Here is a 27,611-nt window from a genome sequence, read left to right on the forward strand (position 1 = left end):
TTCTGATTATATATATATTCTGATTTTTTTGTACAAAGAAGAGAGAAGGAAAGGGGGAAGAGGAAAGGGAAGGGAGAACCCTGCTTGGTCACCACAACAGATGATGTAGTTTGAGCCCCTATCCCACCAGCCCCCAGCCCTGCCTCCCAGTAGGCTCGGCTGGCTCACATCTCATTGGAATATGTGTAGTTGGGGGTGGCGGAATATTGAGTCTGCGGCTGATTCATGGCACCCTGGGCCGCCCCCATGGCTGCATTCTGGGCTGCTTGCTGCACGTGTGGGTTCTTCCATGCCCCCGTGGTCCACTCCTCCTGTGCTTTGCTGAAACTCCCCCCACTGCCCCGGTAGAATTTATGAACCTGTAGAAGGAGAAGCACAAGGAAGGGTTAATCAAAGGGAAGGGGGGGGCGGTCATCCAGGAAAGATATGGGAAGCCAGAAACAACTCACTGTAAAAGCCAGTACCCATTCCCACCCATGCTCTGTGCATCAGGAACAAAGTCTACCAAGCCATTCCACAGTGAGTCCCCAGGGAGACCTCTGGGTCACAGCCCCTTTCCAAAGCCACCCTCTCACCCTTGAGGTAACCACGTACCATGCTGAGGGCGATGAAGGAAAAAACAGCCACGACTGTAAACATGATGGTGGGAATGAGCATCACCACCGCTGAGCCAACGTTTGTTCCAAAGAAAGAGATGGTGGCGATCCAGCCGCTGCAGGAAGAGGCCAGCTATGAGGCTGCCCAGCATGGTGAGGGGTACCCAGGAGCCATCCCACTAGACACTAGAATAAGGGACCATCTCACTGTCACATGGAAGGGCCATATCACTGGATGCAAAGGGACCATCTTGCTGATACCCAAAGGGCCTATGTCAGTGGTTCAGGAGGAACCCTCCTCATGGCTCAGAAGATGAGCTCCTCAGACATAATGCTTCCTTTCCTCGGGTTCTCCCATGATTTTTGAAACTCCTCAGCCCCTAGAATCCACTGCAAGGCTCTCCTTCTCCTCTAATGCTATGGCTGTGTCTACTACACTAGCCTGAATCCTATCATACTTTCTGTAACTTATAGTGTCCTCACCGGTCAGGCAGCTTAGCACATGGAGGTAAACAAACGACATAACCAAGGTGCCACTCATCCCAGCCCTGGGTCAGTCCCAGATACCTCAGTCTCTTACCAGATGCCCCAGCCTGGGATGCCCACAGCCTGGATGATGCTGATGACCAGCTGAGCCATGAAGGTGAAGAAGAATGCCATGAAGCTGAAGGAGCTGTCAGTCCTGCAACAAAGGAGATGGCTCCCATCACCTGGGCAGAGGGCCAGGGACTCCCTGCCTTCAAGCCCCCAAGCCCTTCCAAGTTTAAGTGAGTACACAATGGAGAGAAGACAGCCAAAAGCCTTAACTGAGAGGCCAAAATGGGACAGTATTTAACCATGGACCTTTGCAGGATTCCATGTGTTAGGTCTGTGTGTACGACATTACACAGGGAGATATCTCTTCATGAATGGAGCACCCACTGGTACATGGGTGGTTGGCTCAACTGGCAAAAAAATAGATGGGCCCATTGTGGCAGGAATTAACAACCCCATTGTCAAAGGGATGGACAGTTCCACTGGCACCAAGACAACTAGCTCCACTAGTACATGGATGGATGATCCCATAAGCTTAGAGACAGACAGAAAGTCCAATTGGCACTAGAACAGACACCCTATTAGCACCAAGAAAGTAATTTAATTGGCACATTGTTGGATGGTCTGATTGGCAAGGACATCTGAGGCACGATGGAAACTCCATTGGCAACAAGACAGATAGCCTTGTTGGTACACGGATGAATAATCCAATTGGCACAAAGATTGAAAATCCTATTTGACACAAAGTAGACACCCATTGGCACCAAGACAGCTAGCCACACTGATACATGGATGGGTGGTCCCTTTGGCACAGAGTTGGATGACCTCATTAGCACATAAATAGTGTCAGCGGTATATGGATGGCTGGTTCCACTGGCACATGGATAGATGGTCCACTTGGCACTAAATCAGCTAGCCCCATGGGTACAGGATGGGTGTCTCCACTAAGGTAGGTGGCCCCATTGGCAATATTTAACATGCAGCTGCCTGGGGAAGGCAAAATTAAAACAGACCCGGTCTCTATGTTGCCCACACCCAAGGGCAGAGTGATGAAGGAAGGCACTAAAAGGAAGGCTCCGATTCCCAGCCCTCTCATCCCAGCCTAGAGCTCCCAGGAAGCCCAAATCCTACCTGGTGGTCTGAGCTGAGGTTGAATAATGGAAAGTAAGTTTGGGAGACAGCAAAAAAAGGGTGAGAAAATATGTAGTGAAGAGATAGGGAAGCAAAGAGGCAGGGTTAGGAGCCGGGGTCAGCACCAACCACTTACTTGAAGGCCTTGTAAATGGGCCGAAACCAGCAGACGTAGGAGCAGGGTGTGAAGAGGATGAGCCAGAGAAAGGCGAGGCCAAAGTTGGTGGCTCCCCCGCCTCCGATCAGCCACGCGAGACAGCCCACCAGGTTCACGGCCAGCGTGACGCTGTTCACTGCAGACCCAGGAGCACACACAGAGACATACACCAGACATAAACACAAACACCAGGCCCATACATGAGCACCCAGATACAGACACACACATCCATAATGCAAAACATAGCAATCAAACACATGCAAACAGAGCAAGCAGAGAGATACAGACACACAAACACACATGCATACCACATTTATACATATTCACACCCATAACCCACATCAGTGAATACACACACACACACACACACACACACACACACACACACACACACACACACACACACACCAAGTACAGACTGTAAGAAAGAAAGTTGGGAGCTCAGACCAACCCCCTCCCCACACCCGCTTTTGGGGATCTGAGAAACCCAGAGAACAAAGAGCCTCCAGAGCAGGAATCCAGAGCCTTAGGCCAGCAAGCCCAGTTGAAGGGCCCCAAAGTCTCAGGGTAGTAGAAATGTTCTTCTCCTTATAAGAATGGCCTCAGCCCCTGTCCCTGCCAGACCCATAGCAATCACCAAGGCCAAGGCACGGGAAACCCACCTTACATCTTCTCTTGCAAGGTAGGGGCATGAAAACAAGAAAGTAAAAGGCCTGTGGAAACAACTATTTATTTAATTTTTAAAAAATATTTTTATTGATTTTAGAGAGAGGAAGAGGGAGGGGGAGAGAGAGAAATATCAATGATGAGAGAGTCATTGATCGGCTGCCTCCTGCATGCCCCCTATTGGGGATGAGCCCACAACCCGGGCATGTGCCCTGACTGGGAAGAAAACTGCTATCTCCTGGATCATAGGTCGATGCTCAACCACTGAACAATGCTGGCCAGACATGGAAACATCTATTTAAGTCACTGTACCATCTGCCCTGTACTTAAATGGGGCAGGCAGTAGTGACTGGGATCTCAGTCCTTATTTAGTCCATTTTTTAGACAACTATCATGCCACCTCCTCCGAGAAGCCTTCCTTCACTACTCTAGCCTTAGTCATCTCCCATCCCTTTGATCTCCTGCAGAACTGGGCTGTTTTCATGGTTTCTAAAGTACAAATCCCAGCCCATCAACCAGACTAGAAGTTCCCCAAGAGCAAGACCCAGGCTCCTCCTCCTCCATGCCCACATAATTTAGCTGAACCTCTGAATCACAGTATCAGTGAGTCACAGCCAGTCAGGACCTCAAAGACTCCTTCCTCATCTGATACTGGCACTAACACACACCCAAGTCTTCTGACACGAGGTGAAACCTTCCTGGAACACTAGGCTGTGTCCCTTTAAGGCTCCACAAAGACCTGCTGAATAAACAAAGGAAAGTGGGCTCAATCTTAGCCTCAGACATCCAGGAATCTATGGTACTGGCTTCTGAATAGAGCCCTTAAGCATCTCAAGGGTTATATACATTTCATCTGGCAGGCACCTAGAAAGGACTTAGGAAGATATTTATATTTATAGCCCTTAAATCCAGTTATTGAATAAGATCTTCTCAGGGGGAGAGTTTTCAGAGCCCAGGCTGAGGTGGAATGCTCCCCAAGTTTTCCCTGACAACACTGTCACCTGTGCAGGTACACCCATTTCGGGCCCCTCATAATAAGAATGAACATTTCTTCCTATGTATTTCAGCTGCATTTCTTCCATTCCTGTTTACTGCCCCCAAATTTCCTGGAACCTTGGTTTTCTTACTGATTTTATTTGCTCTTTACATAAACCAGACATTAACCTGTTTTTATACTGGATTACACCTCTCTTCCCAGTCCCACCTCTCTCTAGCTCCGTTGATTTAGTTGCCTCTCCTGCAATTATTCTACCGCCTCTTTGGACTTCACATCCATTGACTTGGCCACTTTCTCTCTAGCCATCAACTTTTTTCTATCTCCACTTCTTTCTTTATCTGGCTCAGATGCCATATTTCATTACACTCATTTTCTTATTCCTTCCCCTGCCCTATCTTCTGACCATACTCACCCTGGATGGACACAATTCCCATCTGGACCTGAGCTGAAAGTACTACGAAAAAAAGGAGTCCCCCAGCCCAGAGGCCTGATAGGACTATAAATTCATGGCAGTCAATCTCAAATGGATCCATGTATGGCCAAGAAATCTTAGGAGTCACATTTTTTTGGATAGTGTGCCCACTGTCTGTCCACAAACATGCTCTCATTCTAATCCCAGTCTCTTCAAAGCTCCCATCCCCACTTCTACATCATATTTTGATGGGGGGGAAATGGAAGCCATAAGAGAAAACCTACTCATTCTTTTCCCAACATCAACAGACCTACCCACACCTGCCCCATCCCTTCTTTCACTCATGTTACAAGGGGAAAATGGCTCCACAGCCACCCAAAGGCCAAACCAGGACTTGAAACTGAGTTTGTCTGTCCTCATACTCTTTCTACCATTCCATGAAGGACCTGCTGCAAAGACAGCATTATTTCCCACCTTCCTGGCACAATTAATCATCTCCCCAGGTAAATAGCTAAGTACAGGCCTGACTCAAGGCAACATCACACGTGGCAGACCCTGGCTAAGGTCACCCTGTGGTGTCTGGCATTCCCTGGGACTGGTACCCAGCACAGGAGAGCCAGACTCCTCTCCTTGCACATGCCTAAGAGGTACCTATTACCAGCCTGGGCACAGCCTAAGATGATACCTTTCCCACCAACCTGCCATAGGACACCAGAAACTAAGGCCTTTAAACACTTGACCTCAAAATCATAGAGAACATTAGAACTCTAGACTCTTAGAAGTACTGATCACTCAGCACAGAGCTCTATGTGGAACCACAGTGATCACTGAAACAACACCCTCTTTCACCCTCTTTCTACTAATGAGGAACCTGCTGCTTGGGAAGTGGAGCCATCAGCTTGGCTTGATCTCTTATCTCCCAACTCCCAGTTGAATGCTCTTTTCTTTTAGTAATGTTCCAGAGAAAGCAAGAAAACTGAGGCTTTAAGGGAAGGACCCTCCCTGAACCCAGAGTCCTGAGGTTCCCTGGAAAACTATTCCAGTGGGAAAGGAAATGGAGAGCAAGAGACAGAGACCCTTATTCAAATGGTCTGTGAATGGGAGATGGGGGTTGGTGGGAGGACAGGCTTAGAGGAAAACTGAGGCCCAACTGGGGAATGGGCCCATGAAAGGAGCCTTTTGGGAGTCAGGTGGGGAAAGACTTACTGGCCCATGCAGATGATGCAAGTGGGGCTGAAGGATAGCCAGCCTGCGGGTACCCCACCCCAGTGCCCCACACCACCACCCACCTCCCCCATCCATAGCACTCACACATCCAGAGGTAGTAGAGGCGCTTGGTCATGTTGAGGTGCTGGGGAGGGATGTCTGCTTCAAAGTCTTGGTAGAAACATGGCTTCAGAGGGATGAATTTGGGCAGTGGTGGGAAGTTGTTCACTCTTTCTGTGGGTAAAGCACATCATATGGCATCACCTTGAATGTTCCTCTCCCTAACAATCCAATATCATCATTCCTTCCCTGGCCTAGGCTGCCCCAATGGACCCTGTGGCCATAGGCCAAATTGCTATCCTTACCCAACCATCCCTGCTTCCTCCGGGCTGTGTGAGATTCCCAAAATAACCAAAGGCCCTAAGGCAGTGTTACTGCCTCTCAGAAGAAATACAGTAAATGTTGTCGATCAGGGGTGCAGCATCCTCCTCAGCAGGGAGCCAGTTTCAGACAGAAGCAGGAAGCGTTAGTCTGGAAATGGGGGGTCCAGCCTCAACTCCAACATTCTGCTCTTGAGCAAGTCACCTCCCCTCTCCAGACCTCAGTTTATCCAGTAGGATGAGGGTTTAGCTAGACAGTCCCTAAAAATCCCTACAGCTCTGGCATTCTGTACCTGAGCCTTTGGAAACCAGAAAACTCAGAAACCAGAAGGAAAAGGTCTCAGAGTATTAGAGAGCAATGGTGACAGAGAGGACAGAGACTAACTATGCCACCCATGCCACTCATAAGTCCAATGGCCAGTAAGACCAGGGCATCAAGATGCTTGATTCCTGGTCCCCAGGGTCAGAAAGAGGGCTAGACAGTGTCATGTTCAGGTTCTCAGATGGATAGGCCTAAGTAGGAGACCAAGGGAAACCTGGTGACAAAAGGACAGAAAGAACCTGCTTCCAAACACTAAGGGGTATAAGGGGACTAGGAATAGGTTCGACCACCCTATGCTCACTTGAAGTCTTATTCACATGGCCCACCCTCTCCTTACCTGCCATGATGGCACCAGCTAGCCCAGTCTCTTTGTCCTGAACTGGAAGGAAAGAAAAGCCAGAGAAGGATGAGGATTACAGCCCATCCTAACCAGGTCCCTCTCTCAGCCCAGCCGGGTTGGATGCTTCCTGGGGCAGGCCCTGTTCACATTCTCAGTGGGATGAACCCAATGGAGGCATGTCCTGTCTCACAGAGCCACCATTCTACCAGCTACCTCCTTCCAGGTATTGTTGCCCTTTGCCTCAATGCACAAAATCTAACCACAGAAAACCCCATCCAAGGGTAGGAAAGGAACATGCAGGGAAAGGCAAGCAACAGAAATGGCCTGAGGGTACCAGAGAACTCTGAAAGAGGAAACTCTATTCTTTGACTCTAAACACGGCAGAGCCCTGGCCTCAGTCATAGGATGGGATCCCCTTCCTCCTGCCTTTGCTTTCGGTCATTTGTTCCCTTATTGGGGATTTCTAATCTGCCAGGCACTGGGGAGACAGCATGAATAAGAAAGATGTGGTCCCTGCCCTCTTACTGAGTCTTTCCTCCCTAAAGATAACAGTCCATAGAAAGTAAAAAAAAAAAAATAGAATCAGCCTGGCCGGCCATGGCTGAGCAGTTGAGCATCGACCTAGGATCCAGGAGATCATGGTTCAATTCCCTGACAGGGCACATGCCCGGGTTGTGGGCTCGATCCCCAGTAGGGAGCGTGCAGGAGGCAGCCAGTCAATGACTCTCTCTCATCATTGATGTTTCAACTCTCTCCCTCCCTCTCCCTTCCTCTCTCTGAAATCAATAAAGATATATTTATAAAAAAAAAAAAGAAACAAAATACAGACAAGTATAAATAGTATGCCACCTTTTATGTAAGAAATAAAGAAAAAGAAGAACGTGCATATTAATTAGCTTATTTTTGCAAAAAAAAAAACACAGGAAGAATAAACCAGAAAACAAACGGCATGGTAACCTGCATGATGGAAGGGCTGAGAGGAGTCATGAGACTTCTCCAGGTAAAGACTTTTACATACTTTTGTACATATAATGTCTTACATATTCAAAAACTTACACCAGAAATAAAAGTAAACCCTAAAGTTGAAATAAACAAAAACAAACGAAGCTGACACAACCATGGTAAAAAGGATTAGCCAAGTAACTTGTCACAGTACTCTGTGTTGTATCAGAGGGATATACCTCAATGACAAAAATAACTGGAAAAATATCTTATATATTAGCAGGTTTACTGTTACTGTTGGTACTAATGTGGTGATTCTGAAACGTTGCCATGTGTAGTGTAAGAGAAAGCTTATAAGTAAATGTGTGTTACTGGGAACCTGGGTTTTCACCGTTAGAGTATGAAGATAGAATATGGAATGTGGGAAGATAAAAGAGCCCTGTGATGTTGGATTTGAACTGGAGGTATCAATATGAACACATGACTTAAAAAATATCTATGGCTTATCCCAAGCCAAAACAAACATAAGGTTAGTCTAGAACATCTTGTAGTGCCAGAAACAAGCAGGTATTCAATGAATAGGGTCATGTACAAAGGACACCAGTCCAAAGGGATTATCACCAGCCAAATTTGAGACTATTAAGCGTATCAAAAGTAATAATAACAATAATACAACTTACTGAATTTTTAAAAATAATTCATGAGTCCAAAGTTACACTCTTATTTTTAAGAGAGGGAGGAAGAGAAAAAGAAAGTTCTTTGCAGAAGAATGCTAGCTATAAATGTAAAAGGAATAAAAGAATTAAAAGACCCTCCCAATTTTGCAATCACTAGGGAAATAGCTGATTCAGGCAAGAATTGTCAATAGATGCTAAACCTTTCACTTGGTGAAAGATTATTGGCAGAAAGAGAATCACACAATGTCAAAGTACTAGCCCAAAGATGACTGAATTACAAAAGAAAACAGGCACTTATACTGTGAAGAAAGCTAGCAGAAGCCACCTTAATCAGATCATCAAACTAAACCTCACCAATAACGAGACAAATGGACATTACAGCCTCCTAATGTGAAGCAGGGAGATGGGCACAGCGTCACCTGTGTAGTAGTCCTGCCCCAAAATGTTTAACCTGAATCTAATAATGAGGAACAATCAGACAAATCCAAGTTGTAAAGCATTCTAAAACCTACACTGACCTGGACTGTTAAAAAAATGCCAACATCCAAAAAGACAAAAATAATTTTTAAGAGATAAGGCATTGTCTAAACTAATGGAGACTAAAGATACATGGCAATGAAAACCAATGTGTAAACCTTGATTAAGGGAAACACTATAAAGAACATCACTGGTATAACAAAGGAAACTTGAATATAGACTCTAACTTAGATAATATTGTGTCTATGTTACATTTCTAGGGTGTGATAATGGTATCGAGATTGTAGGACAATGCCCTTGTTCTTAGGAAATATATGCTCAAGTGTTTAGGGGAAAAGTGTCATGATGTCACTTCAAATAGTTCATAAAATAAGAAATGATGAAGGGATAGATATAGACAGAATCAAAGCAAATTTGACAAATGTTAACAACTGGTGAATCTGGGTGAAGCTATACAGCAAATTTAAAGTGTCCCTTTTAGCCCTGGTTGGTTTGCTCCGTGGTTAGAATGTCAGCCTGTAACTGAAGGGTCCTGGGTTAGATTCTGGCCAAGGGAACATACCTCAGTTGCAGGTTCGATCCCTGGCCCTGGTTGGGGTGCATGTGGGAGGAAACCAATCGATGTGTCTCCCTCGCATCGATGTTTCTCTCTCTCCCTTCCACTCTCTCTGAAAAGCAATGGAAAAAATATCCTCAGGTGAAGATTAAAAAAAAATAAGTGTCTCTTTTACTATTTCTTCAACTTTAGTATAACAGTTGAAAAATATGAATAATGTCAGTCATGGGTGGGTTATAACACATTGAATGAAAAGAATGCACAAGTCTAGGATGACATACAAAAGAAGGAAAGAGGGAAAACGAAAGTTCTAGTGATAGAAAGAATCACATAATTTTTTTAAACCACCATTTGCAACTCTGTGTAAGACCTGATACAAACAAGGATGATCAATGGCTGTTAATAGGAAAATCACACAGTTTGAGTGTCACCCCCTAGATTACTTAATCACAACAGGGAAAAGATAGTTCAATAATGAGAAGATCTGGCAGACCAAGCAACCGAACTTAGCAATTCTGATAATGGGACCAAAGGACATCACGTACCTCCTGACATGATACACACGGAAAGACACAAGATCATCTACACAGTGCTGTTGCCAAAATGTTTACTTTGAAAATATTATGAAAAATAACCTGACAAATCCAGACTACGGAAAATTCTCCAAGACAAATGTTAAAGTCATGAAAAACAAAGATTGGTAGAGGGACTCATCTAAATTAAAAGAAGACTTAAGAGACATACAACCAAATGCAATGAATGAACCTTTAGTGAATCCTGGAATTTTAAATCACAGCTCTAAAGGACATTTTTAGAACAAGTAGAGAAATTTGAACATAGGTTGCATAGTAGATATCATTATTCAGTGTTAAGTGTCTTAGGTGTTGTGGTTACCTAGGAGAATATCTTTGTTCTTAGGAGATACATGCTGAAGTATTTACAGGTACAGTGTCTTGTCTGCAACTTACTTTCAAGTGGTTCTGCAAAAAAAATAGATAGATAAAGCAAATTTCACAAAATATTAACAATTGATTAATCTAGGTAACATACCTTAGTACAGGTGTTCATTGCACTGTTCTTTAAACCTTTCTGTAGCTTTGAAATTTTTCAAAATAAAATATTGAGAGGGAAAAAATACACACACACACACACACACACACAGGGTGGAGCAAAAGGTTTACAGTTGCGTGTAGGTGAAACACTCAGTTTATTCTTGTTTTATTATCTATTCATCATTGTGCTATTTTCCATATGAACTGTAAACCTACTTTTGACCCACCCTGTATATGTTTGCATTTGGTAATATATAAACAAAGAATCTCTGGTAGGATATCAAGAAAAAAAAAGTGGCTCCCTGGGGGACAGAGAAACTGAATAGATGTGGAGCAGGTTGGGGGGAAGAATTGTTACTATGTATCTTTATACCATCTACCCCATGATAGAGCATTAATTTTATTTACCAAAAGAAAACAAAAATACTGCCAAATTGTAATTATAAAATGCCAAAAATTTTAAGATATAGACATTAAAATGTTTTCCAAAATATCAAAATGTTCATTTTAGTACTGATGAAATTTGGAACATCTTTTCAAATTATGAATCATGTGGATGTATTTATTATCTGTTCAAAAAAAATAAATGGAAAAAAAAGTCAGGCAGAAGAGGATGAATTGCCAAAGAATGAGAGGAAGCAGCTGATGAGGCAGAAGGAAAACCAGAAGAGAGTGGAGTCTCCAAAGTCAGGAGTAGACAGTGAACAAATATGACAGCATGAAAAGGGCTGGGCTAAAAGTGTTCATTATACTCAGTAACATCAAGTCATCTGTGTTCCCAGCAAGAATTGTTTTGGTAGGGTGGGGGTGGGAGTGGCAGCCAAATCCAACCTATAGTTGAACAGGTAAGCAGGTGTAGACAGCTCTTTGAAAAAGGCTGCCTACGATTAGGAAGAGAATAGAGAGATAAGGCACTACCTAGGTGGGATATCTGGTCTAGGAAGGGCTATGGCTGAGGGTTGTTTAAGATGGAAATAAGGTAGGGATGTGAAGGACCCAGGGAAAAAGTTGCAACTGCAACAACAGAAGTTAACCCTGAAAAGAGAAGCATGGGTTCCAGAGCAAGGAGGTTAAGACAAGCCTTGATTCTAACAGGTAGGAAGAACATGATGCAAGCAGATACAGGCAGGCTTAAGGCCTTGGAAAGGAGAGTGAGAGTCCATGTACCTGCTTCAATTTTCTCTGTAATATTGGAGACAGATTGGAGTTGAGAGGGAGGAAGTCAGAATAGAGGACTCAGCGAAGTTAATGAGCAATTACAGCCTGAGAAGTACTCTGGGAAAGCAAGTACAAAAAGCTGTGAAACACAGCAGAGAACCTCCCTGATCTGTCCTGGAAGAACCAGGAAAGGCTTAATACGGCTGAATCCTGAAGGACGAGTGAGTTGGCTAGGGAAAAAGAGAATCAGGAACGCAGGTGTGAAGATCAGGAAAGTAACAGCACGGTATACTCAAGGAACAGAAAAAAGTAGAATACGGACAAAGATCAAAGTGGGAGGGACAGAAAGGGAAAAATAGGGTTGATAGTGGGATCAGCGGTGTCATCCTGGCCTTGAAGGCCATGGGCAGGATTTGAGCTGGGCTTTATTCTCAGAGTCCTGCCAACCACTGAAGAATTCTATTCTTCTTTTAAAAAATTTAGCCTTTGCCAGGCCGGTGTGGCTCAGTGGTTGAGTGTTGACTTATGAACAGTTCAATTCCTGGTCAGGGCACATGCCAGGATTTCAGACTCGATCCCCAGCAGGGGGAGTGCAGGGGACGTGCAGGAGGCAGCTGACCAATGACACTCTCATCATTGATGTTTCTATCTCTCTCTCCCTATCCTTCTCCCTTTCCCTTCCTCTATCTCTAAAAATCAATAAAAACATATTTATAATATATATATATATATATATATATATATATAGCCTTAAATTCTTTTTAAATAAAATGAAAATGTTGCTTTTCAGCTATGTATAAAAATATCTGTAAGTTAAAAAAAAATCAAAGTGCATAAAGTAGAAAATAAAAGTTCTTTCAGAATCCACCCTTTCACACAAACAACCCTTTAACAGTTTGACCTTCAGGTTTTTGTTTTTTGTTTTTAATGTATATATGACAAAAATGAGATAATTTTATACATGCTGTTTTATTTTTCCACTCAACAATATTTTTTTTCCTATTTTTTTCCACTCAACAACATGTCATAAAAAATTTTCATGTCAATGAATACAGGTTAGTTATCTCAATATTTTTAATGACTGGTCAATTGGGTCAATAATGTCCATGGTTATGGAGTGGTCATGTGTGACATTTGGCTGATTTGGCATTTAGGAGGTCACAGCTTCAGGGAGCAGTAGGCAGAAACCACACTGCTAAGAAATAAGGAAAACATGAGGGAAATGAAGAAAGAACAAGTCTAGCAAACTAGTCTTTCAAAAACTTGGCTAAAATTTTAATACACACACAGAGAATATCAGTGACAACACTGAAACAAGTAGTCATCTCTTGATACTAAGATTATAAGTTATTTGTTTTCTTTCATTTTTATCTTTATTTTCTAAGATTTCTACAAGGGTCATACATCATTTTTGTAATAAGACAAAGCCACCAGTTTAAAGCAGTAGCAACTAGTGGAGAACATAGGGTTAGAAAGGTTTTTCCAGCCCAGCCAGGGAAATAGCTGATGGACATTGGTACCTCAGGACACAGAGAGCCAGCTTCCATAGCACAGAGTAGGCATATTAGATTAGGATCCTTCCTTCTACTGGGATTCAAGAAGTGGAGAAACATGGGTGTGGTTCCACTTCTCCCACAAACCCCCAACCACCCTTTCCATAAGTAAAGGGTTTTAGGAGAGTAGTCCAGTTTGGAATACTCCTCCCATGAAATGGAATGAAGAGCTGTTGGGAAGACGCAAAGGATTTCTAGAAAGTGATGGAGGGACAGCTAAAGCTGAAGACCCTGCATGGCAGCAGAACCAGACTGCCCTGGTATGTGAATTGGGACTTCTGCTGCTGGGTTAGGACACGCAGGCAATGTCGTGGGGTAGATGAGGGCATGGGCCCAAGAATGGTTAAAATCCTGGACCATAGGGTCCAGATAAGACACAAAAGGTGCAATGCTCATGGTATAGAGAAAATGAAGGTGTTAGAGAATGAAAGGTCTCTGTAGGGTTCCAAAGTAGGTAAAGTAAAAGTTGCACTATGGTCAGAGCATACTAGAGTTTAAGATCTCAGAGGAAGCCACATGCCAAAAATGACCAAACTCAGTAGTGCCTGGTAGAAAGGGTGGCTGAAGGAGACATTGCCTCCCATGAGACAATGGGATGTGAAGTGGAAAACTGCTGTCCTCCAAGAAAACAAGGAAGAGGAGCAGGGGGACTGCATATAATAACTGGATTGTAGGAGCCTCAAAGGAGGTGACTCAATCCTGGCTCCAACCTGACCCCTATCCTTCCTCCCAGGCTGTCTTCCAAAGGTGTGCCCATGGTTACAGAGAAGCCAGTGTAGCAAAGTATGAATTACTCAGAGTGGGAGAAGCCAGAGCTCATGGCCAGAGCATAGGGCAAGGCTGAATTTAGGGTTGGGAGGGCTATAAGAGGCTAGGGTCACAGGAATGGAAGGCTCCAGGCTCCTCTGCCCTCATTTCAGAGCTAGCCTTTATATATAGACACATATGTGTGTGTGTGTGTATGTGTGTATGTGTGTGTGTGTGCGTGTGTGTGTGTGAGAGAGAGACAGACAGAGACAGGCAGACAGAAGTGAGTGGCCTCTGCAAACCAAATTTATTGACTACAAAATGGGAAAAGTAGCAATCTGTTCCTCAAAATGTTGGTGGTGTTGCTTGAGGGGTGCTACATATCCTCCCAAAGATGTAGGCCTAAGGAAGAACCAACTTAGTTATCAATAAGATAGCAAAAGAATCTGAAAAAAAAAAAAGATAGCAAATACTACCTGAATTTTGTTTTTAAAACCCAGATTATAATTTATTCCATCTCTTACTGTGAAGCTGGGAGGACAGAAGCTCCCACAGTGGAGAAAGTGAGGCCTATGGCAAAAAGAGACTCAAGCCTGGACTCAGATCAGGCCAGAGACCTGGGGCTGGTTCCAGGGCTGCCTGCTCCCTAGTCTGCCCTCCTCCCCAGCATAAGTCCCTCATCCTTGGCATAGAAATGGTCATTTTCTTCCTGCCTGCCCAGAGTCTATCTAAGATGGAAGTTTCCCCCTCTTGCTCCACCTCTGGCCCCCTATCCCACCTCCAACTCTGAAGCCCCAGAGCTATGAATCATGCTCAGAAAGCAGCACTCTCTTGGCATTGCTATCACTATCCTATGATGACTCTTCAGTAGCCCCTCCTGATCCTATACCTGGCATTCAAGGCCTTGTGTCAATCAGCTACAGACCTGCGCCACTACCCTTTGTTTCTCTACCACAGGCTGATCTGCTTCCCACACAACCCAGCTTCATGCATGAGACATGTCTACCTACCCCCTCTGCTTCCAGTGCCCCTAAACTAGAACCCTGTCAGCTCCTCTAAGTCCTACTATTTTCTCACATCCTACCTCTCCTGGGAAACCTTTCCAGACATTCCTACTATACATCCCACTGCTTAAATTCTTAAACGGCTATTGGCCACCAAGCAGTGGCTCATTCACATCCAATCTTTCCCTCAGTCTCTCATGGATGGGGCTTCTAGGAAGGACCCAACACAGGGCAGGACACAAAGCACTGTCAATCTATGTTCCTGCTTCAGACTTGGATACTCTCTCAAAGGGTGGGAGAGAAGCAACTGATGCTCTTCCCCAACCAGGCTAAACTCTCAGCTTCTGTCAACCCTGCTGTCCCACACCTCCAGGAAACCTTCAGAGACTCCAGGCTGTCAGCAGCCCCTAGAGGAAATGCTGTGAGGAGGAGTTGGGAGAGGAAAGCAGAGAGAATGAGGAGAAAAGGAAAAGGGAGAAGAACTGGGAGGAATGCTCTAAACTAGAACAAGCAGCTTCCTCAAGGGAGGTCAGTACTTAATCCTGTTATTTCGTCCCTAGAGAAAGGTGCTGGCAAAGAGATGCCCAGAAAGAGGAATGAACTTGTTCAGAGGTGGCTAGTCAGTCAGCCAGGGAAAGGACTCTAGGTTTGCTTTATCTAACAAGTCCCTCTTTCTGTGACCCATTCACCAGAGACACTCCTCTCTCAGGTCTGAGGGCTTTGCCTTCAAGCTCACCAAACCCAGATCAAATCTCAACTAGCAAGATTTGTGTAGCCCCCCCCCCCAAAAAAAAAAAAAATCATCTCCCTCTTTCAAATTCCTGACCCTTGGAGGCAGAACCGGTAGGGCATAGCCTGCAAAATTCTCCAGACTCCCCCACCCTAGGAGCTCACGTGGCTGGGCTCACGGACAGGCTCCCCAACAGCTGTGCTTAATTCCCACTTCTATGCCTTTGCTCATACCAGTCCCTAGGAATGCCTTCTCTTCCCATCCAAATTTCACCTCCTCCAGGAAGTCTCTCATTCGCTGGGTCTTGCCTCCCTTTCTCCTTGTGCTCCTTTTGTCCGCGGTAGAGTCTGTCTGGCCGTCCCTAAACTCCCCACCCCGGGGCGGGGGCAATTCTCAGTCTCTATTTGGTTCTCCTAACCCCCAGACCAAGAGCTCCCGAAGGCAGGGGCAGGGACGGGTTCCCAAACACCTCACCCTCATCCGCGCGACTAACTCCTGCCAGCGTTGGAATGAGCTACATGCTGCACACCCGACAAACCACCTCAGCCCTGGTGGACCCCAGGCTCAAGCCAGTGCACCAATCCCCGGAAACCTTGAAGCGGCTCACACCAGCAGTCCAAAGGTCGGTCGCCCCCGGGAGGCGGGGAGGGAGACAGCAGAGGGGGGTAACAACCTGGGTCCACCTGCAGGAGCGCCTCTAGTGACTAAGGACCCAAAGGAGGCCACAGATACCCCGCCTCCAGTCGCCCCCATCCCTTATCGCGCGCACCATCCCCAGGAAGACGAAGATGGTTTCCAGGGAACTCCAGGTGGGGGAGGATGGAGGGCCCAAGGCCCACGCTCCAGAATCCAGAGGCCTGACGTCACCCAAGACGCGGGTTCCCTCTGAGGGAGCTGGGGGTGGTGATGGTGGGAGTTGGAGGGCCTGGGGGCACCAGGGGCACTCTTGCCCCTCTCCAAACAGAGAAGGTGACCTCAACTCTCCACCTCTCCAGCAACTCGGCCAGCCCCCTGCATCCAAAGGGGAAGCGTGGGGGGTACAAAGTGGAAAGGGGTGACCCACTCTCGCCCTGCTCCCAGCTTCCCTGCAAAGCCTTTCTCTGAGCCTTCAGGCCCGGGCTCACCCGCTGCTGTCGCTCAGCTGCAGAAAGGCCACGGCGCTGTCCTGAGCTGCGCTGCACACCAGGCGATGCGGCGCAAAGCCGGCCGCGAGCCGCTCCGGGGCTGGGAGCGCGGAGCGCGTGCGCCTAGGGCCAGCTCCTAGCGCGCCCGCACCGCCTCCGCCCGCAGCAGCTCTCGCGAGACTCCCGCGCCACCTCTAAGGCCGCTCTCCCAGCTCTCGCGATAAAGAAAGCCAGGCCGCCCCCGCACTTTACAGGAGCTATCCGAGGTCCTAAGACCTGTCTCTGGCCGGATCAGGTGGCGGGCGGAACCACAGGGACAGAAGCACCGCTGGGACAAGACCACGCGAGGACGTGGAGGAAGAGACCCAGGGATAGTAGCCTGGAACCAGCAACCAGAGCTTCAGCTTCCAAATGTGAAAACTGGGGAAAATAACTTCCCATGCCGGTTCCAGTGGCCTCTGGGATTTACCAGAAAGGAGGACTGAGAAAGTTTTGTGAACAGGACAGCATGGTGACTGATGAAGGTCCTTCAGATCCACAGCCCAAAGTGACAGCAATGGGATGGAGGATGGAAGATCAGAGATGAGACATGAAGAGACAGAGACGAGATATAGAGAGAAATAAGCACAGGAGACATAGAAAGGCAAGAAAGGAGAACCGTGGAGATAGAGATACAGAAACATGGAGAGATCAAGATTTGGGGACAAAAAAGACATGGAGAGAGAGGGAAGAGAATATGATGAAATGAGAAAAAGATAAGAAATAGGGACTTCCCTGGCCAATGTTCTCAGTGGTTAGAGCGTCAGCCAATGCACAAAAGGGTCTCATTTGATTCCTGGTCAAGGGCACATACCTGGGTGCCGGGCTCGCCTCCCCCCCCACAAGGCACCTGTGGAAGCAACTAATCAATGTATCTCTCTCACACCATGTTTTCTCCCTCTCCCCTCCCTCCTTCCTTCCACTGTCCCTGAAAAGCAATGGAAAAAATATCCTCAGGTGAGGATTAACAAAAAAATTAAAAAGAAATAGGGACAGGCAAGCTACTCAAAGGCACAGGAAGAGAGAAGCTTAAAAGAAAAAGAGGAAGAAAAAATTATGAAAGAGACTGTAATATGCAAAAAGAATAAAGACCAGCCCTGGCTGGTGTGGCTCAGTTGGTTGGAGCATTGTCCAGTGCACCAGAAGGTTGTGAGTTTGATTCCTGATCTGGGCACATATCCTGGTTGCAGTTTCCATACCTGGTTGGGGCATGTGCAGGAGGCAACCGATTGATGTTTCTCACATCTCTCTCTCTGTCTCTCTCTCCTAAAATAATTTTTTTTAAAAAGAATAAAGACTAGGGTATGTTTAAAAACCCAGAACTAATGATGGTTGAGAGATACCCACTTGGAGAGATGGGGCTGGGTGTGAAAGACAGGCTTTTACTGTGAGTGGTGTTTATAATGTATACCTCCTGTGGGATCTCTCCAGCCAGGGCCACCCTCTGTCCTGCCAGCCAATGGCTCCTGCCCTCCACAGTGCCCTCTGCCCACACCGCCCCAGGCCTGGAAGGAGCCTCAGTGGGTGGGAGACACTGCAGGGATTCTTTGTCCAGAATAAGGGCCCATTGTCTGGCTCCAGCCTGTTGGGAGTGGGGCCTCACACAGCTGGGGTAGAAAGGGGGTAGGAGTAAAAAGAAAAAAAAGGCAGACAAGAACCAGTGAGGGAGAGGGAAAAGAAGGGAGGGGGCCTCAGGGGCTGTGGAAGGTTGAGCAACAAGCATAATCTAGTCAAAAGGCCAATCAGGGGGGAAGGGTAATAGACTAAGGGCAGGACAATGCAGTTCTACTGTTGATCCTGTCCCTGGTTCACCTGCATGGTCACTGCTCTCTATGCTTGCTGTAATAATGCAAGCTTTAGCCTGTTTACAGAGCTGTGGAGAGGACCCATTGAGATGATGACTGGGAACCTGAAGAGGTTATCAAGCATGGTTTTTACAGGAGAGATGTTTGGAGTCCAAGTGAACCTCAAGAAAGAAAAGTTCACAAGAGCCTTCAGAAGAGGAGTCTGAGGTCCATATTGAAGCCTTCTCAGTTATGGTAAATGTCACAAAGGCTCACATGCCATTCACCAAAGCATGCCTTATGACTAATGCATGGGTGATAAAAATGTCTGGGATCCACATATAATTTACAGGAGATATTTGTGGTTCATGCAGGTTCTACAGTAAATGTTTGTGTTCCCATCTGATGACCACAGATGACTGTTCCCCAATCAGGAGAATCAGAAGGGCCACCTATTTGGTTAAAAACAGAGGCAGGAAAAGTGCCCAGGTCCAAGGTCAGAAGTCCATCTTTGGTTTTTTTTTGTTTGTTTGTTTGTTGTTGTTTTTTAGAAGTCCATCTTTGTCTCAGTGTATTGCACCTTGGGAATTTGAGTAAATGGAAGGGAACAATACTTCAGTAATGACAATTATTTAAACAAACTTTTATTCAAGCATTTGCTGATGACCTACTGTGAGAAATAGCATAGTGCAGTTGTTAAGAATATGGATGTAAAAGGCAGACTGCCTGAACTTTCCCATCTGTGTGAGATATTCACCCTTATTGAATCTTAGTTTTCCACATCTGTAAAATAAGGATGATGATAATAGGACCTTGCTGTGTCTTAGAGTTCCTGTGAGGATAAAATGAATTAACACATGTAGATATGTGTAACCCATGGGACAGTGCCTGGTACACAATAAGTGTTAATAAGTAATAGTTCAGAGATTCCAAGATGGTGGTGAATTAAATGGAAACTAATTCCAGGACCAAACTGGAATTCTCCCAGGACCAAACTGGAATTACAACTAAAATATAGAAAAATCATCCCTAATGACCAATTGAAGACTAGCTGGAGCGCACCCTCATAACCAAGGATGAAAAGTGGAGATGGCATATAGACTGGTAGGAAGGCACAAGTCACAGAGGGTTGGCTGGGCTCCCACAGGCAGCAGCTGAAGTTCTGGAGAGATATCTCAGCTGTGTGTGGGGGGGTTCCCCCTGAGAAGTCTGGAGTCTAAGCCCCAAGCTGGGCTCCCCAGCCCAGAGCACCAGAACTAAGGAAGAGTACACATAACATCGGATTGTGAAAAGCTACAGGGTTTCTGTCTGCCAGGAGACACGGCTGGAAATGCAAGCACCCTCTTAAAGAGTCAACAAAGAAAATTTCGTATGCAGCCACTCACCTTGGACTCCGGCAGAGGGAGGGCAGAGTGGACTATAACCCTGTGAGGGGAATCCAAGGTTGGTAGCTCTTGGGATAGAGCTCAGAGGGCAGCCACCTGGATCCCTATACTGAGTCATTCCTCCATACTGCAGAGGACATCTTTCTCAAGCAGACTTTTACCATCCAGGCAGCTTTTGCCTGGGGGGTGGGGGGAGCAATTGCTCCATCCATTGGAAAACCTCTCACCCCACCCTGTGCAATTTACACCTTGCTGTGATCTACAGCCTGAGGCTCATTAAGTCGCTGAGAATAACAGGCAGATCTCTGGGTGCTTTGAGTTTTTGCCTGATATGCTTCTGGACCTGGGGCTAGGAAAAGCAGACCTTGGTGCACATCTTGGTCCTTTCCAAATGATCCTAGCCCCAGCAGAGGGAGCTACAAGCTTATAGCTACAAACAAGGTACTCAGTGCCAGTCATAAACAGCATCTGGCATTGGCCTGCACAAGAGACCCTCCAAAAAGACTGGGAGTCATAACAGATCTACCTAATACATAGAAACAAACCCAAATAGGCAACCAAAATGGGGAGAAAAGAAACCAAGCCCCAAATGAAAGAACAAGAGGATTCTCCAGAAGAAAAGCTAAATGAAATGGAAATAAATATTTTATCAGATACAGAGTTCAGAGTAATGATTATAAGGATGCTCAATAGCATGAAAAAATATATAGAAACAATGAAAAACAATCAGTTGGAAATGAAGACTGACACAGAAGAAATAAAGAATACACTGGAAAGAATAAACAGCAGATTAGAGGAAACTGAGGAATGGATCCACAAATTATAAGACAGGGTAAAAAAAAAAAATCATTCAATCAGAGAACCAAAAAGAAAAAAAATTTAAAAACTGGAGGACAATTTAAGGAAGCCATGGGACAACATGAAATGTAACAATATCCGCATCATAAGAGTACCAGAAGGAGAAGAAATTGAACAAGGGATAGAGCACCTGTTTGAAGAAATAATGATACATTTACACAATAGAATACTATGTAGCTGTAAAAAAAGAAGGACCTCTAATCCTTTGAAACAGCATGGAGAGACCTGGAGGGTATTATGCTAAGTGAAATAAACCAGTCAGAGAAAGGCAAGTATCACAGATCTCACTTATATATGGAATATAATGAACAAAATAAACTGATGAACAAAATAGATCCAGAGACATGGAAGCATGCAACAGACTGACAAACCTCAGAGGGAAAGGGGGAGGAGGGGTCAGAAAGAGATTAACCAAAGAACTTATATGCATATATCCATAACCTATGTACACAGACAACAGTGCAAAAGGCCTGGGGGTGGTGGTGCGGGTATGGGGTGGAGGAGGTCAAAGGAGGATATATGTCATACTTTGAACAAAAAAAGATAAATTTAAAAAATAATTACTAGTTCATACTGTACCAGGCTCTGGGGACATGTTTTTCTCATTGTGGAGGGTGGGAGTGAAAGAGCCAGAGCCAAATTATGCAAGAACACATTTAAATCTTCTTCTTCTCAAATGTGAGTGTCATGTAAGCTCACATACCATTCACCAAAGCTTGTCTCATGACTAATGCATGGGTGACAGGGAGTCATGTTCCCACTAGAGGATGCAAGGCTTGATGATGATGATATTTAATCCTATTGCAGGGAGGGAGTAAATAAATGGGAGCAGTAATCCAGTCGCCCACAGGGCCAGCTCCAGGCTGCTTGTCTTTTCCTGCCTAGCAATGGCTGGATGAGGCACGTCCACCCAAGGGCCTCTGGGAGAATATCTATGTTACAGACCAGTAAACAACAGAAAATAAAAGAGGACTAACATTTACTGAACCCTTAATATGTCTTAGTGAGATGTTAAGCCTCATGACTGCCCTATGAGTAAGTGCTTTTTACCTCCTTTTGTAGATGAGGAAAGTGAGGGTCAGAGAGTTAAAGTGATCTGCCCAAGGAAATAGAATGGATGTATCTTAGAAGTGGAAAAACCTTTTCTTCAGGTTGGGTTCCCCCAGAAACAGATGCTGAGATAAGGATGTGAGTACAAATGGTCTATTTGAGAGCACTAGTAGAGGGATGGAGGAAGTTGAGACAAAGAAATATAAGGAAACCAATTCAGAGTGCAGTAATGAGCAGGCTACCCCTGTGGGTAATGGGGGCTTGATCTTATTGGGGACCTCTGAGATACACAGTGCAGAATATAACACAGTAGTCCCACCAAAAGAATAAGGAAACTAAGGTGGAGGGCTGCTCCTTCACTTCCAGACTTTCCTCTGTGCTTTCTGAGCAGAGAAAGACCTCAGGCAGAAAATCCCTTACAATAACAAGCCATCAGGAATGGCTGAGGGGGCATGGGAAGGGTACTATGTAGTAGCATCTACTACAACCAAGATCTGAACCCAAGTCTTGTCTGGCTCTCAAGTCACATCATGCTGCCTCTAAGGTAATCTGTTAGTCCTGTGGAAATTACAATATGGAGACTCCTTTCTTAACAAAGAGCCTCCTGCTACCCGCCACCCCCCTCCATGCTCTAGGTCTTGTGAGATGCCAAGTCCCTGACACTTAGTATCTATATGTGATGCACAGCGCTGTGTATACAGTAACACACATTCGTGCCTGCAGAGCTATAGCAATATCAGAGAGTCTCGTCCAGTCCACTCAATACCTAAGTATGCAACCCTGAAGCTCAGAGAGTTCACTTTAGACCTCCCCATACAGTGCCTCTACCCTGCACACATCTTCCCCACCACCCCACTCCCTGTGTTTGTCTTTTCTCCCCAACCACAAAGAAATTTCCCCAAGGCAAGCCACAGAATGGGAGAAAATATTTGAAAATCATATATCTGATTTCTCCCTTTTCCGGGCCCTCAACGCACCAGAATCCTCATTGTTATTGATATCTTATTAACTGTTGACTATTAACTATCCTGTACCCACCTATATAAAAGAAGTATGTGTCCATCATTTTACTTTGAATCCAATCCCAGAGGTTTCCCCACTTTGCTTTCTCCCACCTCCCTAATCTATCACCAATGAATTTCATGTAACCCATTTACATCTCCCCCCTTGATTGTAATCTATAAAGTAAGATGCAAAACTGCCATTCTCCGGAGCATTTTCTCAATCAGTTGAGGTTTTGGCTTCCTGGCAATTGTCAACAGTTTGGCTCAAATAAACTCACAAATATTCTTCACAGGTTTTGAAACCAGACAACAATGGGTCCAGGCTGCTTGTCACAGCTTGAGTCAGTTAAGCAGAGAGGGTTGAATCATACATGAACATTTATTCAAATATTGCTGGCAAGTTGGGAGAGCAGTATTGGTCATCCACAAAAATCTGCTTGCCACCCACCCACCCCCCATAAGTCAGCTGCTTATATTGGATAGAAGGACAAAGATTACACGGGAAAGTAGGAATTATAGGCATGGGAAAGTAGGCAAGGTGGGCTGGGGGTCGCAAAGGGCTCATAGAGGGACTCCAGGACCAGATTACAGGTACTGTGGGCTGGGGGTTGCAATGGGCAGGCACCTCCAGGATTCCATTGTTTTGGGAACAAGGTACTTAATCTTTCTGTGATAACAGGCAGTTCTCGGAAGAGGAGAATGGATCAAATTTCAAGGGTAATTCCTATGCCCCTGGGCGTACAACTCCCACCCAGGTTAGAAAGTGTTTTTTCTAATTAGAACAGAACAATCACAGTTAACAGAACTATATTTCTTATAACTATAGCTAACAATCACGGTCAACAGAACATGATCAACATAACAGTTCAAATGATTTCTTTTTAAAAAATATTGAAGCCTGTAACCCTCATTTTTCAGTCATGTCAATCCTGTTTCATATCCCTGAACATACAGTTACAAGTTAGTGCCAGGAAATAGCCAACCATAATGGTTAAACAGTGCTTGTTTTGGCTTCTGTACATTGCTTTGCTAGGTTCCCACCCCTCTCCATGCCAACCAGGATACAGTTTGCCTTTATATTCTCCCTGTGAAGACTGTTCAAGGCTGTGAGTCTGTTTAGGGCATGAGCGCCCTTGTAGCCGCTGGCTTAATAAATTCCAAACACTCAACTTGGTGTCTGTGTGAATAATCTCATGAAAACTGGGTATAACAATATATCTTTATTGATTTCAGAGACAGGAAGGAAGAGGGAGAGAGGGAGTTGAAGTATTCATGATGAGAGAGTCATTGATTGGCTGCCTCCTGCATGCCCCCAACTGGCTATCAAACCCACAACCTGAGCATGTGCCCTGACCAGAAATTGAACCACAATTTCTGGATCCTGAATCAATGCTCAACTGCTGAGCCACACCCAGCTGGGCTTGAATGATTTCTTATGTTAGCATCCCCAAAAGACAGAGGCCCAGAACCCAGGCTAGGCTCCACAGCCCAGAGCACCAGAGCAGAGACCAGCAGCCCACATGACATCCAGCTGTGAAAGGTGGCAGGGTTGCTTGCCCCCGGGGGCGTCTAGAGCCATTCAGAGATAAAGTGATAGTTTGTTTAAAGCAAAAACAAACAAACAAACAAACAAAAAAACAATAACCACAGTACAGGATTTTCATTTGCAGCTACCCACCCAAGGCTTCAGTGGAGGGAAGGGAGTGCAGATTGAAGGTGCCTGAGGAGAGGCTGGGGGGAGAGATGAAAAAGAGGCGGCCAGGAGACCTGCATTCAGTCATAACCCTCCCCAGAGCCAAAACAGCCATTTTTCCTGAGAGGTGCTGGCTCGTTACAGAAGCCACAGATCAGGAAAAGGAAAAAATCCCAACCCTAGGTGATACAGCCCACCCCATCCTCAAGAGCCCTGCCTGTCACACCCTGCATCTCGACCTCTGCAGAGGAGACAGCAGTAGAGGCCAAGCCTAGGGGTTTGAACAGTCTCAGGGAGCATCAGTCACTGGCTTGGGGTTGGGACCCCCCCCCCCCCACTAACTCAGGAACCTGATTTGTGCTTCCCCCTCACAGGAGAGCTGATAGAAATTCCAAGTTTCCAGCTGATCCCACTGGACTGCAAATGAGGATCTCTTCCCAGCTGAAGGCAGGGAAATATTCCAGGACACTCTCAGAGGAGTAGCTCTGGGAAGGGGATACACACCCATCACTTTCCCTGAAATCTGAACAGCACCTCCCCCTGATGGGAGACTCAGAGATTTAGACTACTGATTCTGCCTAAAGCCCTTTCAGAAGATTGACAGCTGGCTGACAGGCAGACAGAGGTGGAGCCCTGGAAACCTGGGGAAGTTTGCTGTAACCACCCCTGGGCACCCTGCTGCTAACAAACCTACCTTTGAGTGCAGCTTGGCCCCTCCCTTGCACAGCCAAGTCCTGTGGAGAAAGACATGAACTGTAGATTGCTTGAAACTTCAAACAGGTTGCTGAGAGCCAAAGGAGGACAGTTTAGTGGTTAGTACCTAAGTACCTCCCGGGAAGTCCAGAATTGGCAGACAAAACAATCAGCCTCAGTCATCAGAAGAGCAGGATACAAAGGGAGATCCCAGTAGCCCTATACTCTGCTGAGATGAATGCCACTTGAATTTTTTTAATTTTCTTTATCATCTTCAACTTTTTTCTCTATTGATTTGTTACTATTTTTGTCTCTCTTTTTGCTTTCATAGATCTAATATTTCCCTTCCTTTTTCTTACCTTATTTTTTCTCTTTCTCCTGCTTTCTCTTTGTTCTTCCTTCTCTTATTTTTTGTCTATCTGCTTTTTCCTCTATTTTCTTTCACAATTATTTTCTTCCCCTTTTCTTTATAACATTTTCCTTCTATTCTTTATTCTTATTTTCTTTCTTTCATCTCTGCACTTCCATATTTTTACTTCCCCTTTTTTTCTCCTCATATTTTTTTCCTTTTCTTCTGTTATTGTTCTCTTTCCTCTTTCCTATTCCCCCTTTTTTGGTTGCTTTTTTAAAAAAATATGTTTTTATTGATTTCAGAGAGAGGAAGGGAGAGGAAGAGAGGGAGAGATGGAAACATCAATAATGAGACAAAGTCATTGATCAGCTGCCTTCTGCATGCCCCCCACTGGGGATCGACCCTGAAACCCTGGCATGTGCCCTGACTGGGAATCAAACCATGACCTCCTACTTCATAGGTCACCACTCAAACACTGAGCCATGCCGGTTGGGCTTGTGGTTGCTTTTGCTGTTGTTGTAGGGGTCTTGTGTATGTTTTTGTTTTGTTTCTTGTTTTGTGTTTTGTTCTGTCAGCACCTGAACAATAGCTTGCATGACATGGTTGGGGGTGAGACAGTCAGCCAGTCTGAGAGGAGATTCCTCCCACAAATGGGACAATAACATTCAAGACTGAACTACAACAGGAGAGCCTAAATAACTCTCACAAGGGACAGGCCTAGAGTGCCCAGCTCAGGAGATCTAAGAGACTGCACTACTGGGTCCCATAAAATACTTACTACATAAGGCCACCCCACAAAGACTGGGAGGAATACAAATTTGATCTAATACATAGAAACAAACACAAAGGGACAGCAAAAATGGGGAGGCAAGCAGCCCCCAAATGAAAGAAAAGGAGGAAACCCCAGAAAAAGGCCTAAATGAAATGGAGGTAAGCAATTTATCAGATATAGAGTTCAAAGTAATTGTTATAAAGTTGCTCAAGGAACTTAATGAGAATTTCAAGAAACTTAGTAAAAACTACAACAGGGTGAAACAAGAAATAGAAACCATAAGTAAGAATCAGTTGGAAAGGAAGAATAGCATATCTGACATCAAGAATACACTGGAAGGAATCAAAAGTAGATTAAATTAGGCAGAAGATCGAATCAGTGACTAGGAAGACAAGGTAGAAAAAACATCCAATTAGAGCAGGAAAAAGGAAAAAAAATTAAAAAGCAGGATAGTTTAAGGAAACTTTGGAACAACATGAAATGTAACAACACCCATGTCATAAGGGGAAGAAAGTGAGCAAGGAATAGAGAACCTGTTTAAAGAAATAATGACAGAAAACTTCCCTAACTTGGTGAAGGAAAAAGTCACACAAGTTCAGGTAGTACAGAGAGTTCCAATCAAGATGAACACAAAGAGACCCACTCCAAGACACTTCATAACCAAAATGACAAACATTAAAGATGAACAAAAGATCTTAAAGGCAGCAAGGGAAAGACAGAAAGTCACCTACAAGGGAGTATCCATTAGAATGTCAGCTGATTTCTCAACAGAAACACTTCAGGCAAAAAGGGATTGGCATGAAGTACTCAAAGTAATGAAAAACGAGGACCTGAACCCAAGACTACTCTATCCAGCAAAGTTATCATTTAAAATTGAAGGAGAAGAGAGGGAAGATGGCGGCCCTGTGAGAAGCAGCAGAGCACCCCCCCCCCCCAGCCACGGAATCGATTTACTCCTAAAATCCTACATAACCAGCTTGAAAAAAACAGAGAAACATACCTGAGTGGACAGAGTGCGAGTGGGGGGCACTGAAGAAACATCATGGAGTCCGGTAAGAGAGGGAGGCGTAAGAAGGGGGGGTCCCCCTGAAGCCTGTGCTGGGCTCCAAGCCCGGAGGCTTGGAGGCTGCAAAGCTCCCTCCTCTCGGGAGTGCGGACGGCATCCAAAAGTGGGGATCCCACACCCGGAGCAATGAGAGGGGAAGGAGCGCCCCGCGCAC

General features: G+C 45.3%; 1 protein-coding gene across 6 annotated transcripts; it reads right to left on the reverse strand.

Moving 5' to 3' along the window:
- On the reverse strand, positions 1-27,611 carry SCAMP5 (secretory carrier membrane protein 5). 6 transcript variants are annotated; one of them, XM_087824224.1, is made up of 8 exons: positions 27,392-27,611; positions 25,269-25,308; positions 6,739-6,780; positions 5,805-5,933; positions 2,398-2,554; positions 1,177-1,278; positions 595-712; positions 1-359 (listed from the first exon to the last, which is right to left on the reverse strand). In XM_087824224.1, the coding sequence occupies exons 3-8, from the start codon at positions 6,743-6,745 to the stop codon at positions 165-167; spliced, it is 708 nt and encodes a 235-aa protein (XP_087680350.1). In that variant the 5' UTR covers positions 6,746-6,780; positions 25,269-25,308; positions 27,392-27,611; the 3' UTR covers positions 1-164. The 6 variants fall into 6 exon arrangements, with proteins under 6 accessions (XP_087680350.1, XP_087680357.1, XP_016066027.1 ...); XM_087824231.1 differs by lacking the exon at positions 25,269-25,308 and adding an exon at positions 10,288-10,373 and having other exon boundaries at positions 27,392-27,480; XM_016210541.2 differs by lacking the exons at positions 25,269-25,308; positions 27,392-27,611 and adding exons at positions 10,288-10,373; positions 16,762-16,858.

The sequence above is a fragment of the Miniopterus natalensis genome, chromosome 1, assembly GCF_054644295.1.
Source record: "Miniopterus natalensis isolate mMinNat1 chromosome 1, mMinNat1.hap1, whole genome shotgun sequence".
NCBI lineage: Eukaryota > Metazoa > Chordata > Mammalia > Chiroptera > Miniopteridae > Miniopterus > Miniopterus natalensis.

Bases quoted from the DNA above. Each gene is read 5' to 3' on its own strand.
- SCAMP5 (XM_087824224.1), bottom strand. The intron at 1,279-2,397 runs GTAAGTGGTTGG...CCTTTGTTGCAG, and splicing joins CCCATTTACAAGGCCTTCAA to GACTGACAGCTCCTTCAGCT. The intron at 360-594 runs GTACGTGGTTAC...CTCCTTCTACAG, and splicing joins CCTTCATCGCCCTCAGCATG to GTTCATAAATTCTACCGGGG.